Source organism: Bombus terrestris, chromosome 5 (genome assembly GCF_910591885.1).
Source record: "Bombus terrestris chromosome 5, iyBomTerr1.2, whole genome shotgun sequence".
In the NCBI taxonomy this organism is placed as follows: Eukaryota; Metazoa; Arthropoda; class Insecta; order Hymenoptera; family Apidae; genus Bombus; species Bombus terrestris.
Genome location: NC_063273.1, coordinates 6,634,079 through 6,649,159, shown reverse-complemented (window position 1 = coordinate 6,649,159; position 15,081 = coordinate 6,634,079). Strand labels below are relative to the sequence as shown.

Below are 15,081 nucleotides of genomic sequence, written 5' to 3'. Positions count from 1 at the left end.
ACTGTAGACGTCCCGCCTGAACGAGAATTACTCCGTTATTCTAAATTGTCTTGTAGGAGCGAAGATCCAGATGCGGAGGATGTAGGCCATAAGTGGACTTTGTCGGCGTTACTCAGACATCTACGTTCAATGGGACAAGACACGGAATTACTGATGCAACGCATAGAGGATATTATCATAAAATCGATTCTTGCGACTGCCTCTGGAATCGTCAGCGGAGTCAAGCAATTTGTCAAACATCCGGAAGCTTGTTTCGGTAATTGTTACTTCGTCGAATATAAAATAGGATATAGACTAGCACATTCTAATACATATTGTTTATTGCTGTTCTAGAACTATTTGGATTTGATATTTTAATCGATGACACGTTGAAACCATGGTTACTGGAAGTGAATTTGACGCCATCATTGGGATGCGATTCCCCGCTCGATGTTAGATTGAAATCGGCATTGATAGCCGATTTACTTACTCTGGTTGGTATACCTGCGATCGATCCAATGTTACGACCGCAAAGCACGCACCTGAACCGATCCACAGTAACTTCTACTAAAAGAACAGTTAACGTAAGTACTATATCGTGAGTTCTTGACTGAATATTCGAGTGTTATGAGTCATCGATCGAGGATTTTATTTGGTTATAGTGTAGGAGAGTACATTCAGCCGAAACATTGTCACAAAGAAAAAAGAACGGTAGTAAAAGCAATATCAATAAATCAGGATTAACGCCCGAACAGCAACGAATAGTAGCATCGGCGAAAGCTCAATTCGATCGACGAGGAGGATTCGTCCGTATATTTCCTAGTCCAAAATCGTGGGAAATGTATTCACAATATTTAGGTAAATATTTGAAAGCAATATTTTTACGAGTTTTATTTTGATTAATATCGCATTGAATATTATTTTGTATCTTCAGATCCAACCACGGGTATACCAATAGCTTCGGACCCTTTAGGCCCAGGCAGAGTTCCACATCAAATTAATACGAATCATAATTTAATGCTACACGAGCAATTATTTCCCGCGGCTAGTCGTACTACTGACTTTATCATTCCCGAGGTTACATTAGACAGATTGTCTAGGTACTTCTGTGAAAATAATACAAAATTCAAAAACCCATCGTCAAATAACAATATACAATTTGTATATACATTACAGATACGAAAGATATGAGAGAGCTTTGGTAAAAGGGCACAAACAAAGCTTAGATCGTGGTAGTAGTAAAGAGAATATCGATATAGATAAACATAAGTATAAGAGCCAGGTGGTGCAATCTATGCACGAAGGAAATAAACTTAGGTTGGCTATATGATCATCAAGTTATATGATCGATATCGTAGAAATTACAAACTCATGATGTATTACATAATTAACGAAATTTTTCAGTCCTGGAGAAGCTAGAAAGGCCTTCGGTTTATACTTAGGATATATATTACGTAAAATATCACAGCCTAATGCGGATCCAACATGCTGCGATCTTGTGATGAAATTTCTTCAACAGTCGGCTAGTAATTTAAGGACTCCATTTTTTTTTACGGTACGTCGTGTAAGTATATTGCTTAGAATTTTATATATTATAATTCAATTACTTCTCTCTATATAGTTACCAAGTAGTAAATTGAGTGATAAAGATCGTGCTGCTGTCACGGCTAAGCAACTCTCAGACTTTTTACATTTATACAATCGAGAGACAGATCTTTACGCGGATACAGTCGACCGTCCACGTACTGTTCCGAATCGACTTTTCCAAAAGTTTTTAGTCGCGGCAAGGTAAGTTCGTAGTTAGTTTCTTTTATTTCATTTATGTCGTTAATTATTAATATGCGATGCTGTCTAACGTGCAATCTAATCATTAAATAGCGAACAAGATCTCGATGATATATTAATTCTACAAACGAGGCTATACAAATGCGCTCACAGTTTTTTGGGAAGAAGCGGTTTCGCAGGAAGTCTACCAGGTCCTAATTTATTGGGTTCTTTACCCCACATTACATCTCGTGTATATTCTAACGCTGCAACCAGCGAACAATGCAAATGTAATCAGTCATCAATTACTAGGCCTATAAAAGCTGCGCGTACCTAGCTGTACAATGTGTGAATATTTGTTATAGATACGTCTGTTCGTTAAAAGTACTATGTACGGCTGCTCTAGGACTTCCCAGTACAAGTGGACAATCATCCACGTATATATAATCTTAACGTTTCCCATATAAATATAGCACAGAAAATCATCATAAAACTAATATTTTGGGTACGCTTGAAAAGTGCTTTAATATTCGCTTACCAATTATAAAGTAGAAAAAAGAAAAAGTCCGTTATACGATACTTCCAACGAATAATATCCCGAACCTTCTTAAAGAAGTTTTCTTGGTCTCTTTAATCGAGTTCATATTCTTACATAACAATTTTACCTTAAAACTAGTCTTTAGCATCAAAGATTCAAAGCTAGATAGGGAATGATCTTAAAATAAAGGAAACGCTCACGGATTTAGATTTTGCGAGTTCTATCGTATAAAACACGTGGCCAATTAAAATTGAATCGTTTTAAGATACAACAGGAATTTTAAAGAATAAATAATTCAGTGAATAAATTTTAAGAACGTTCACGTTATCGGCCTACGTAACAGGCAATTAATGTTCACTTCTTAAAATAAAATATCAAATTTATTGATCGTGATGAAGCTTTTACAACTTTTACAAAAATATTCAGTTTGACATACTTATTTTACCATTATGTATTAATCATTCGAATATATAATTTTATACAGATCGATTTAACACTTAATTTCATTTAATTAAAATATATATATCTTTTACCAGAAATTTAGACGGTATCCTAGTAATTAACTATCATTCTTAACAATTTTATCAAAGATGTTCCTATCTAAATTATATTTTTGTTCAATTAAAATAAACATATTTATTTGTATCAGCTTATATCAGCCTCCTTCCGTCTAGCCAAGTTAAAGGCAGACGCATAAAAAATTAGCATGTGTTTTTCATTGTAATCTTATTTAGCATTTTGTTCGACAGTCTAAATTCGTCCATAAAAAATCTAGAGATAGACGTAAAATATAGTAGTTAAAAAAATTACATACAAACATTCAACGAATTGAATTTTTGCGAGTATATAGCTTAGGAAAGAAAATCGGTTTAAGAATTTTTTCGAGATCAATTTTTCAAAGTGCAATAAGAATAAATGATTAATAAATTAAAACTAGGCTCGTTATAAGATACAGAACATATTTGTATAGAAATAGTACACATACAGTATACATGTATATGTACAGTATACACCTAATTGTACAATGGTTTTTAGTCGTGACTCGGTAATATGCCTGATAATATTAAGTTACATACATTCAGTTTGAAAGAGACATGTACCACAGCTTTCATGATTGTGGTTACTAAATGGAAAATGGGAAATGTTTGACGACACGATTGGCAGGTACCAATCCATTAGATTAAAATCGTATGGGTCTTATCCATCCATATAATGCCGTCAGTATTTAAACAAGGATTTACAGCTTATTCTTCCAAGAGATATAGTGTCATTTGCATTTTACAAGCTTTATACCATTGCACGCGAAAAAGGAAACTGAGCAAAATTGTATTTTTCCAATTGCGTTATTAAATCGAAATAGGAAATCATGGTACACATATATTCAACTCATTTGCTGTGATATAATCGCATATGACGGCGTAAGTATCAGTTGAACGCAGTATCTTTAACTCAATGGCATTCAATGTTATGTATAACATGTTATCGCAGTGGGTTGATCTCACATGGGACGAAAGTCTTAATGTTATCCCTTACTAAGCACAAAGAAAGCTATTGTTCATTGTAGCAGCGAAGAATATTGTTATTGCATAATTGTATTCGTAGCCTGACACGTTATAATCAGTTAAAAGGTACGTTATCAGTTTATGTTTTGAACTTTGACTCATCCACCTAAACATACAACGAGTAGACTTAAAAATGAGGTTCTAAATGCGTGTTGACCATGTTCATTTCGTTTTGTCCCGTTGAATTTCACACATTTCATATTAACTTTCATTTATAGTGTAATGTATGCGTTATTTGCATAAGTTTAGTAGAAATATTTCGTATAGATATCTATTGTTAATTCGAACAATTAATATATGTATTTATATCAACTGAAGAGACATTATTTTTTAATTCATACAATATTATTTTTTTATATACACGCCACACATCACGTTTCATTGTCCGAGTTTATATCTACATCTTGTGTCATAATATAAGCGGGATGTTTTGCAAAAAAATACTCTAGCGTATCGGTTCAATGCCCGTTATTTGCGTCCATCCTAAATGTATAAAACATTGATGTCGTAAGTCAAGATTATCACACAAGAAGTGGTACATACTGCCATTATTTTGTAAACATATCTTTTCTTTACAATCGTAGTGTATTTTTTATATTGTCAGCAGTTTTATTTAAATAGACGTGCTTTATGTATTTGAAACGTCAGTCGTGTAAAATAAAAAATGCACAACAATGTCACTTATTTTTTAAGATTAATATTAGTCACGATTGTTTGAACTTGATTTCGTAAAGCGGCTAGCGATAAGTATACAATCTTAGCAAACAGAGAGTATATCGAAGTTACATTTACACAGATCGAGGGAAGGCACGAAATGTTAGGAAGCTTATTGATATATTAGCAAATATATACATATACTTAACGTATCGTTCTTGTACTTAAATGTTCACAATCTGTTATGCCAAATGCTTTCTGTATTCGTATATGCGAAATATTTATTATGTTGTAATACAGTGCGTGACTGAAAAGTTTTTGAAGATGATATAGATATTAATTCGTGCGTAAAATATCAAAAATTATTTCTTTCCAATTAATAAAATTTGTCTTTGAATTTTATGCAGTAAGTTTGTTAAAATGTTCTGAGCGTAATTACTTGTGAACTTTAATTAAAGAGGAATGTTGAATTTAAACAATAGTAAAAGTCGTCGGGAACGGTGAAGTTGGCAGATGTATATATAAAAAAGGAAATTGTTATTACATACCTCCGTGTTGCGTATGCAACACTCCCTTCCTACCTGTGATTTGTAAAATTTACTAGTCAGCTTACTGCATTTACTATAAATAAAATATTGTAAGAAAACAATCGCTATGTACAACTATTTTATTATAATCACCGAATATAAATAATGCAATCGTTACTCGGTAATATAACAGCATCGAAACGTCGGTATACAAAATAAATTGCAACTAAACAAATATTTATTATTGTTAAAAATCTATTGTTGATTGTTATATAACCGAGTACTATGCAGCCTTCTTAGGTCTTAAACATTTAAATGATACCGAAAGGCATCGATTGTATGTACCTACAAGCAAACATATTTTCGCATTGTAAAATTATCTTCAAATTCAAGTATTTAAAATAAAATGTAATGAATCGGGATATGCATTCCATGCCCTTACATTTAATGTACCTTAATTAAATATATATTTTATACGGAAATTTAAATAAAGATTAAAACGCTCTTCTTAGTTCGATGGTTCCATCGCTAGCTGGCGTTGAAAACTGAATATTTATCCCCAGGAATTAATCCTCCATGTTTTATCTAGAAATTAAAGTAGTGATTACTATGACGGAACAATACTTTCCATCGGTTTATTCATAACAACTTGCTCATCTCATCATGTCGGAAAAAGTTACGTGAAACTTGAGAAATTATTAGAACTACAAAGTAAAATTTAATTAAAATAGGCTTATATAAATTAATTATATGTTACATACATATAAAGATATCCTTTACTTTTTCTTCAATTGTGCAACGAAATTAATCGGCGCGAAAATGACACGTAAAGAACCGAAACTTTGTAAACATTTATGATGATGCTTACTAACTAAAAATATTCTATAAATATTTCACCTGCCTAAATGGTCGAGAACAGAAGAATAATGGATTTGAATTGTTAAAGAATGACGTATCAGATGCTTTGATAAATATAGTATTTGTGGTATTTGGAAGAAAATGAAATTCTAACACAAACGAAGATTCAATTACAATTTCTGATTCGTGTATGTAAAGTGAAAAATATACTGCATTTATATTTTTATAAAAATATTTTTTTTGTGAGTATATTCTTTATTTCAGAATCTTTATAAAATCAATATTGCATTCATAACAGAGAGGTCACAACAGCTCTATCAAACTTTTATATTTAACATTCTAGGTACAATGGATTCTGAGGGTTCTGTTATATTGGAATCATGCGGAGAACATTCAATTTTAATTCAAACAGTAAAAGACATGGTTAATGTAAATACACATACTGAATTACAAAGTGAGGAAGGAGGATTTTTTGTAGTAACAGATGTTCAAGATGAACAACAAAATGTGATAGAAGTTTCAAATGAGCAATCAACAGTAGGACAGTCTGATGTACAACTTTCGTGGTCTAATTTATGTAGAATATGTGCAAATGTCAATGATCATTTAATCCCAATATTTGAAGGAGAAGGTCTACAACATGACTTATGCAATAAAATACATAAATATTTACCAATATGTGTATGTATTTATTTTTTATTGCTTATTACTTTTATTTGTACGTATAGAATGTTACATAAATTATTTTTCATAGGTATCTGAAAATGATGCACTTCCATTACAATTATGTTACCATTGTGCTGCTACATTATTAGCATGGCATGAACTATTAGAAGGATGTCTGAATGCAGAAAGAAGATTATTAGAAATGCAAGATGCTTTGCAAGAAAAACAGGTATATACAAAGACTTAGTTATTCCAAAAAGAAATTGTTTTTAAATCTGTATTAATTTCACAGGGTATAGAAGGATTAGAAACTTCTACACAGGATACAACATCTGCATCTAATGTGACAGAATCACTTGTAAGTATAAGAACATTACAAATAGCTTTTATCTGTGCATATTATCCCTTAAATGATTCTTTTAATTATGTATAGCATCAACAGCAAGAAACTGTAAAGGATGAAGTCTCTGGAAATTCAGCTGTTAATGATTCAGACAGGTAATGACTTCCTTTATTTAAAACAAACTATAGAAAGACTATGCAACTATTGGAGCTATGCAACATGTGTAATTGAACGTGCAGAAAATATGCCCGATATAAATAATGTTACACTCAGTACTTAAAATTTTCAAAAAATTAATTTTAATAATGAATATGGAACGAAGCAATGTTTTGAAAATTACTTTACATATTGACTATTTCAATTTGGAGTATGGAACAAGGATTACTGTGATTTCTTTCGATCAAAGCATTTATATATTGTTGTACACAAAGACTATTGCAAGTGGTCTATGCAAACGTCCTGAGAAAATGATGTATGACTGTGAGATTAAGGATTGTCAAGAAAAATAATCTTATTTTTCTCAAGTGCCATTGATTATTGGATTGAACAAGAACAATCTCCTATGTCGTATAACTGCAAATTCGGAGTCAAGTATTGACTGTTTTGCAGGTCCGGTAGTATGCGAACACCGTTTAAGGTGTTCCTAGATATGCAGAATGTATTTCGGAAGCCACACAGAAAAAAGTTCCAGCTACAAGAAAGAAAACCTACAGACAATGGAGATTGCGATTCAGTGTGGATTACCGTCATGAATTCGACACTTGATCAACCTACTATAATGTCTAACCAACTACAAGACAATGATGTTACTATAAAGGAAGAGGTTTCTCAAATCTATAATTCAAATAGTATCAAAAAATTAAAACTAGATGACGAGACGTATAAACCAACAGATTCTTCAAATGCAAAAAATGGAAGTAAAAAAGTGAAAGGAAGATGTAAAATTTGTTCTAATAATTCAAAAGATTCAAAAGATCCTTGCGAACATATAAAAAATAAAGCTATCATTGATGTTCAAGAATCTTACCAATGCGTTGAATGCGGAAAATGTTTTAAGTTAAAAGATTCTTTTCTCAGACACATGAGGATACATACAGATGAAAGACCGTTTACTTGTCACGTATGTGGAAAGCAATTTAGGGACTCTGGTGGTCTTTCTAGGCATTTAAAGGACGTACACGCAAAACTAAAAAATTTTACATGCGATATATGTGGTAAATCTTTCGCATCGAAAGCTACGAGAGAAGACCATCGTCGAACGCATACAGGAGAAAGACCCTATGTATGTGATTCATGCGGAAAGACATTTAAATCTAAAGCTTCCTTATATATTCACAGTAAATTACATACGGATGAATTTCCACATCCTTGCTCTTATTGTAATAAAAAATTTCGTAGAAGACAGGAAATGTTAGCGCATGTGACCACTCACACAGGAGAGAAAAATCATGGTTGCGACGTGTGTTCGAAAAGATTTCGAGTGAAATCGGAACTCGTTAGACATAAGCTAATTCACTCTGAAACTAAACCTTTCGTTTGTGTGGAGTGTGGACTCGCTTTTCGACAGAAACGTTATTTGAATAATCATATTAAAAGCAGACATATTGAAACTTTACGAGCATGCTAATATGCAATCTTATCATTTTGCTCTACACAGATATTTGAATTTACCAATAGACAGAAAGCATTCAAATCTGGTACATTTATTATTTTTCCAGGTTTGGTCTACTTCAGAAGAAATCCTTCACGACATATTGCTCATGGCAGCAAGCGAATGAGATGAATTCTAAAGAAAGTATAAAAGAAAAAATTAATGATGACAGTGATCATTCATTTGAAAGTTATTACAATACAGATTTAAACATGACAGAAATGGTGAAAGTAATGCTACCTTCTTTGAGAGAAATAAAAAATCAATATACGTGCAAACACTGTCGACGAATTTTTGAAAGAAAATACCACTTATCCCGACATATACTGCAATGTAAAACTGGCAGCTTCACTGAACGCACTATATCAAATGCGAAAGATGTAGATGAAACAGAAGATAAAGATATGAAAAACGAAAATCGAAAAGGTCTAAGATTGTTCCAAAAATATAAAAAGAATAAAGTTGAAACGTATCCATGCATATATTGCGATTATACAGTCAAACAAAAAAAATTGCTCGAACTACATTTGTTGGAATCGCATTCAGAGTTTAGCAGAAAGAAGGACAAAAAATTAAAATGTGCCGATCGAGAAATGGTTATGCGCGCCAAAATGGAAATCGATGGAAAAGTTTATTATCATTGTAACGAATGTGGTAAAAATCTTTATTCGCCGTATACGTTCTTCTGGCATGTGCGTATACATACTGGAGAACGACCATATACTTGTCATCTTTGTGGCAAACAGTTTCGTATAAATCAAGGACTAGCGAGACACTTACGAGATACGCATGCAGGCATAAAAAATTTTCCATGTGACATATGCGGTCGAATGTTTTCGACAAAACGTAGCGCGGAAGATCATAAACGTATTCATACTGGTGAACGACCATATATTTGTAATATTTGTGGAAAATCATTCAAACAAAAGGCTTCTCTATTTGTACATAATCGCACTCATTCAGATGTGTTTCCTTTTAAATGTAATTACTGCGATCAGAACTTTCGAACGAGACCATTACTCATGTTGCATGTAAAGAAACATACAGGTGAAAAGCCACACGCATGCGACATATGCGATCGACGGTTCCGTATAAAATACGAGCTAAAGCGTCATCGTTTAATTCACTTTGATGATAAACCGTGGCAATGCACAGAATGCAATCTCTCGTTCCGACAGAAACGCTATTTAGTTAATCATAAGAAAGTTAATCATAAGTTTGCGGTTCCTATGAAATAATAGAGAAAACTCTCTTTTCAGGTGTAAGTATCAAATGACTGAAATCGATGTAAAACACGAGTCAAGCAATTTGTGTAATAATGAACACCAAAATGATGGTGTTCGAATACAAGTATTGTCAGAGACTGATATTAATATTAACAAAAACCAAAGAACAGAATCTCAAAGTAACTTGGGAATTGCTTCTAAAAAATATAAAAAACACATTTCATCAAAACGAACTTTGGAACAACGAATTGAATTAGCTCATTCGAAAATGATGGTCAATGGATTTACGTACTATAAATGTGATCATTGTCAGAAAATACTTTCAACCTCGTACAATTTTTTAATTCATCTAAATATTCATACTGGAGAAAAACCGTATACGTGCCACGTTTGCGAAAAAGGTTTTCGTTCAGCATCTGGTTTGAACAGACACGTGCATGACGTTCACGCGAGAATAAAGAAGTTCTCTTGCGATATATGCGGTCGATGTTTGGCCTCCAAAGCTTCGCGAGATGAGCACAGAAGAACTCATACAGGAGAAAGACCCTATATATGCGAAATTTGTGGGAAGTCGTTCAAACAGAGGGCATCTCTGCACGTTCACAAATCATTCCATTCAATAGTTCTTCCGCATGAATGCTCCTTATGCAGTCAAAGGTTTAAGAGAAAACAAGAATTAGATAACCATACTTTCATCCATACCAAACAGAAACCTTATTCTTGCGATGTCTGTGGCAAACAATTTCGTAGTAAAGGCTGTATTAGTCGTCATAAACGTACTCATAATAATCAAGGGTCCTAAATTTATCCCGTATGCAATGCAAAGTTCAGTTAAGGACGTTACTTGAAGAGTCACAGCAAGAATTTGCATAAAACTTCGCATTCGGTGACATGATATCGGAATGTTTATTTTGCAGGTGGAAGAGCGAGTCTGATCCTGTTATGCAAATATCGACGGCCGAAAGCGAAAGTACAAACGTTGAAGAGGTAGAATACATCCAGTGCGCTCAGTGTGATATTGTTTTCGTAAATATGAAGTACCTTATAGATCATATGAACAGCGAGCATGAAGCTCAAATGCATTATTGTCAGTATTGTAAGCTAGTGTATCATGGTAAAGATAAGGATTTTGAGGTTCACATATCAATGCATGGTAGTAATTATAATAAATTAAAAGATGCCACAGAAGATGAAACTTTGGAATACACGAACGAGAAGAAGAAAGACAAGAATAATGAAAAATCTTTTAATCAGGACATTGAAACGCCTCCGTGTTACACTTGCAATTTATGTAAGAGAAATTTCACAAAGAAGTGTGAATTAAAAAAGCACATAAATAGACATTCCGATGTCAACCCGATTCAAAATTCAGATGAGACAGAACTTGTAAATAAAGCAAAACAAATAATTAATGATCGTGTCTCTTACAAATGTGAAACGTGTAAAAAGGTCATATTTACAAAACGGGGATTCCTACGCCATATTCGTGTCCATTTTGATAAACGGCCATGTAAATGTGATTTATGTGGAAAATCCTATCGTATCGAACAAGACCTAGCTAGACATATACGAGACGTTCACGAAGGATTAAAAAAATATGCTTGCGACATTTGTGGTCGCGCGTTTGCGAATAAAGGAGCGAAAGATGACCATCGAAGGATTCATACTGGTGAACGTCCATACGCATGCGAACACTGCCCAAAAATGTTTCGAACTCTGAATTCAATTTACATTCACAATCGTGTACATACGGATTATAAACCTCATAAATGTTCATATTGTGGAAAACATTTTAGAAGCAGGCAGAGGCTAACTCATCATGAAACTACACATACAGGTATCAAAGCTTTTGCCTGCGAAATCTGCGGTAAAACATTTTCCGTCAAAGGAGAAGTTGTACGACATCGTGCGATACATAACGAAGAAAAACCTTTCAACTGTAAATGCGGCATGAAATTTGGCCAGAAAAGATATCTGAGAAACCATATAAAACAACATCACAAGGAAGCATCTTCGTGGTTGTTAGCAGAATTATTGGGAAATAATAATTGAAGCACGGAACGTTGGAGTAAATTATGTCTTATAAACATTTTGGGCGAGTATTATAAGATAAAATGTATAGTTAGGTATGTGTATTTTACTTTATTTCTTATATCGGGTTTAGAGATTAATCTAAAATATTACACATCAAACTTAATGAGATTATATTGTAATGAAATTGTATGAAATATGAAATATTTACATATCCCTGTTACATTTATAACAGTTGAATTGTCTTAAATTCAGTTATGTAAAACAAAGAAAAATTCATTTAAATGAAAAGAAAACAGAACAATGTAAAGTAAACATAAATAATACTATTATAGTTTATTATCATTCTTTTTATTGTTTAACATATTATTAATTATGTTTAATTATGCAGTATTATTACAAAATCAATATCAAATGTTTAGTTGTTGCAATATATCATATTTCAGACCTCAAAGTGTACATATGTGTATCATACATATAGTAAAATACACAAATATGGTGAATGTAAATTTTATAATTAAAGCAATTTTTATATAAAGGATGTCTCAGGAAATATGCACTTTCTTAAATCTAATTGAAATAATAAAAGAACAATATAAAATATATACCTATCTCATAGTATTTTATAATCTTAAAAAGTCTTAGGAAAACGTGACTTACAAATGTAAATAGTACTATTAAATTCTTTTAGTTTGTCAGCTTTAAAAAATTTATTTTGTGAAGTGATAAAGCACCAATTTTTTAAATTTTTGTACTAATTCCTGAAAAATATTTTGCATTTATTTTAATGTAATCTTTGTTATATTTGATATAATGTTTTTACCTGTTCTATGACTCCTGCCTTATCATCTTTTACCACAAAAGTGTTCTTTTTATCAATGTTGCTTATAGATAGTTTGTTAATATCAATATTTTTAAAATTATTTAGGTATAATCTTTTCTAATCATCCATAATTTGTGTAATATCTACAACTTTCTTTGATGTTTTATTTATCTAATAAAAAAAACATTAAATAATATTCATACATTTCTAATAAAAAGATAAAACATTTTTATAAACATAAAAATGAACTTACAAAGCTGGTTTTTTGGTATGAATTCAATATACCTCTCTTTTCAAGGTTTTGGATTCTTTGTTGTTCAGCTAATCTAAATTGCTTCTTTTCTGCTTTTGTGCCTCCTACTAAGCTTTGTATAATATTTCTATCCTTAATGCTTTTCCAAGGGTCATAGGTTGCAACATTTTCCTTCAATGTAAAAAAGTATATAGTCATGCATAGCTATTTAAAATCAATATAAAATTATAAATATTTAATAGTTAAAGACCTCTTTCCAATCTTTCATTATAGGAACACATAGGTTTTTAACTGTTTCCAAAGATACTACTGATATTATTCTACATGGTACTTTAGAGTTATTTCGTTGTCTTTTAACCTTTTCACTACGCGTATTATTTAACATACGATCCTGCAATTTCATTTTTTATTATTTTTTAATGCCCATATTTACTCAATTATACTTACGTATACCTTCAACAATACTTTGTCAATTTTATCACATTTATTTGGATATTTTATTTTTCTCCATAAATTATTTTTACGAGATTGCACCAAACGGTAAAATAACATGCCTCTACGTACTTTACGTACTCTACGTACTTTTTGTATGAACGTCCCATATTTACAGCTTTATATGAACACGTTATTTTTAAATCTAACATTGACATGTTTATTCTGTAAATTAATGTATTAAGTAATATAAATATAAATTTTAAAATAATATAAGTTTCGCGAATAACGTTTAGAATAATTAATAATATTACTTATTAATACTCACATCTTCAATAAACCTCAAACTTAATGCGCGAATGCTACGGAAATGGGAAATGGGACTATGAAAATATGGAATTAATCATGTTTCGTATCTTCGTGTCTCTTCCTAGACAAATTAAATTTGGATTTCCGGTATAGAGATTCCGATTATATAAGAAAATAGATAAAACTAAAAATAAGAAGATAATCCTTTTTAATAAAATTGATAATTTTTTATATCATGTTTTTATGCAAAGGATTACAAATTTTGTATTGTCTCATTTTATTTCATTTCTTTTCTTGTTAATCGAATCGTAAATGGTGTTACAAGCAAACAATGATGATTTTCGTGGGCAACGAATTTATGAGCTAATAATTTGGAATCTTCGAGTGAAATATATCTATATATCCCAAACTTGTAATGTTTTACATTAACGTTACAAGTGTATTCTTTTTCAATACATTTATAGTATTTTTCAAAATCATTATAAAAAAAGCTATTGGTTCGTACTTATTTATAATAATTATTTATTTCTAAATTATTCCTCCTCTTCTTTTTTCAATTGCTCATATTAATTGGATATTAAAATAAGGAACCAAACCTCTACAAACTTTTATGTTAAAAATTTATTTTTAGGTTTTTGACATAAAACCAAGATTTGTTTCGTTGCACAGATTCCACTAATAATTCTTTTCATTTCATGAATTCTTATTTAATTATTGACATGTATTAATAATAAAAGATCTACAATAAAGTAAAGTTACAAATTTGTTTTTCGTGATATAAGAATAATTGCATAAAAAAGTTGCGTATTAAAGAGGATATCGTCCTTGATGGAAGTTTCCGCGTAAAAGGAAAGGTATAAAACAGTATATGGGTCACTCGAACAATTTTCAACAAGATTTATAAGTATTTTACTACAATTCTTTCTTTCTTTAAGGCGGATAGAGGAATGTAACATCTGGATAAATACTTTTGTGTAGTTTGAGTTTGAAACAGCACATCTATAGTTAAGACAACCTTGCACGTAAATGAAATACATAGAAAACTATTTATAAGCGAAACACCGTCATCATATTATTGCCCGAAATAAGTTGCTCCACGCAAACATCGCGAAACATTTACATGGTGTTACGATTATAAATATCATCTACGAAATTTATTTTATTTTAATAATTTTAACAAAGAAAGTAATTAACCTAAATTATATACGAGGACTTTTCTACATTAATATTAATATTAAATGTGTGTGAACGTTTCGATAAAATATCGTGAAACTGATACCAATTAACTTAATGGAAGTAATTAAAAATTTAGTAGTAACCATAAAACATTTTCAGCATATCTTTTTAACGAAATTTTTTTATTGCATGTACAGTACTAAAAAAAGCATGTTTTTGCCAATACAAATGCCCAATGATAAATAGCAACATAAATATTTTATGATTATGAACTTGTGAGGGTTTCGCT

The 15,081-nt window shown here is 31.4% G+C and overlaps 2 protein-coding genes and 1 non-coding gene across 12 annotated transcripts in view; 2 read left to right on the top strand and 1 right to left on the bottom strand.

Annotated features, from left to right (window-relative positions):
- The window catches only part of LOC100651835 (tubulin polyglutamylase TTLL5), a 36,425-nt gene extending 30,979 nt beyond the window's left edge, over positions 1-5,446 (top strand). For 3 of the 4 annotated variants that reach the window (XM_003395518.4, XM_012308617.3, XM_012308618.3), the window contains exons 8-15: positions 57-256; positions 334-563; positions 642-837; positions 914-1,079; positions 1,156-1,296; positions 1,384-1,534; positions 1,601-1,767; positions 1,858-5,446. In XM_003395518.4, coding sequence (XP_003395566.1) covers positions 57-256; positions 334-563; positions 642-837; positions 914-1,079; positions 1,156-1,296; positions 1,384-1,534; positions 1,601-1,767; positions 1,858-2,080 — 1,474 coding nt within the window. In that variant the 3' untranslated portion in view covers positions 2,081-5,446. The remainder of the gene's footprint in view (positions 1-56; positions 257-333; positions 564-641; positions 838-913; positions 1,080-1,155; positions 1,297-1,383; positions 1,535-1,600; positions 1,768-1,857) is intronic. The other variant, XM_012308619.3, reaches the window with a different exon arrangement.
- Positions 5,447-5,580: 134 nt separating this feature from the next.
- On the top strand, positions 5,581-12,410 carry LOC100642245 (zinc finger protein 16). Of its 7 annotated transcripts, none has more exons than XM_012308621.3 (6): positions 5,581-6,070; positions 6,226-6,563; positions 6,637-6,777; positions 6,841-6,906; positions 6,982-7,046; positions 8,610-10,653. In XM_012308621.3, the coding sequence occupies exons 2-6, from the start codon at positions 6,231-6,233 to the stop codon at positions 9,778-9,780; spliced, it is 1,776 nt and encodes a 591-aa protein (XP_012164011.1). In that variant the 5' UTR covers positions 5,581-6,070; positions 6,226-6,230; the 3' UTR covers positions 9,781-10,653. The 7 variants fall into 7 exon arrangements, with proteins under 7 accessions (XP_012164011.1, XP_048262171.1, XP_012164012.1 ...); XM_048406214.1 differs by lacking the exon at positions 8,610-10,653 and adding an exon at positions 7,501-8,593 and having other exon boundaries at positions 5,581-6,124; positions 6,991-7,046; XM_012308622.3 differs by having other exon boundaries at positions 5,582-6,124; positions 6,991-7,046.
- Positions 12,398-14,160, bottom strand: LOC100646176. The gene is made up of 6 exons (XR_007224206.1): positions 13,636-14,160; positions 13,323-13,532; positions 13,126-13,266; positions 12,876-13,046; positions 12,623-12,775; positions 12,398-12,560 (listed from the first exon to the last, which is right to left on the bottom strand). It is a non-coding gene; the product is annotated as an uncharacterized LOC100646176 (transcript).
- Positions 14,161-15,081: the final 921 nt, after the last annotated feature.

What these genes read in the sequence shown, in the direction of transcription:
- LOC100642245 (XM_012308621.3), top strand. Translation starts at nt 6,231, where the DNA reads ATGGATTCTGAGGGTTCTGTTATATTGGAATCATGCGGAGAACATTCA. An exon ending in ATGCTTTGCAAGAAAAACAG is followed by an intron (nt 6,778 to 6,840) that starts GTATATACAAAG and finishes TTAATTTCACAG; the next exon opens with GGTATAGAAGGATTAGAAAC. An exon ending in GCTGTTAATGATTCAGACAG is followed by an intron (nt 7,047 to 8,609) that starts GTAATGACTTCC and finishes TTATTTTTCCAG; the next exon opens with GTTTGGTCTACTTCAGAAGA.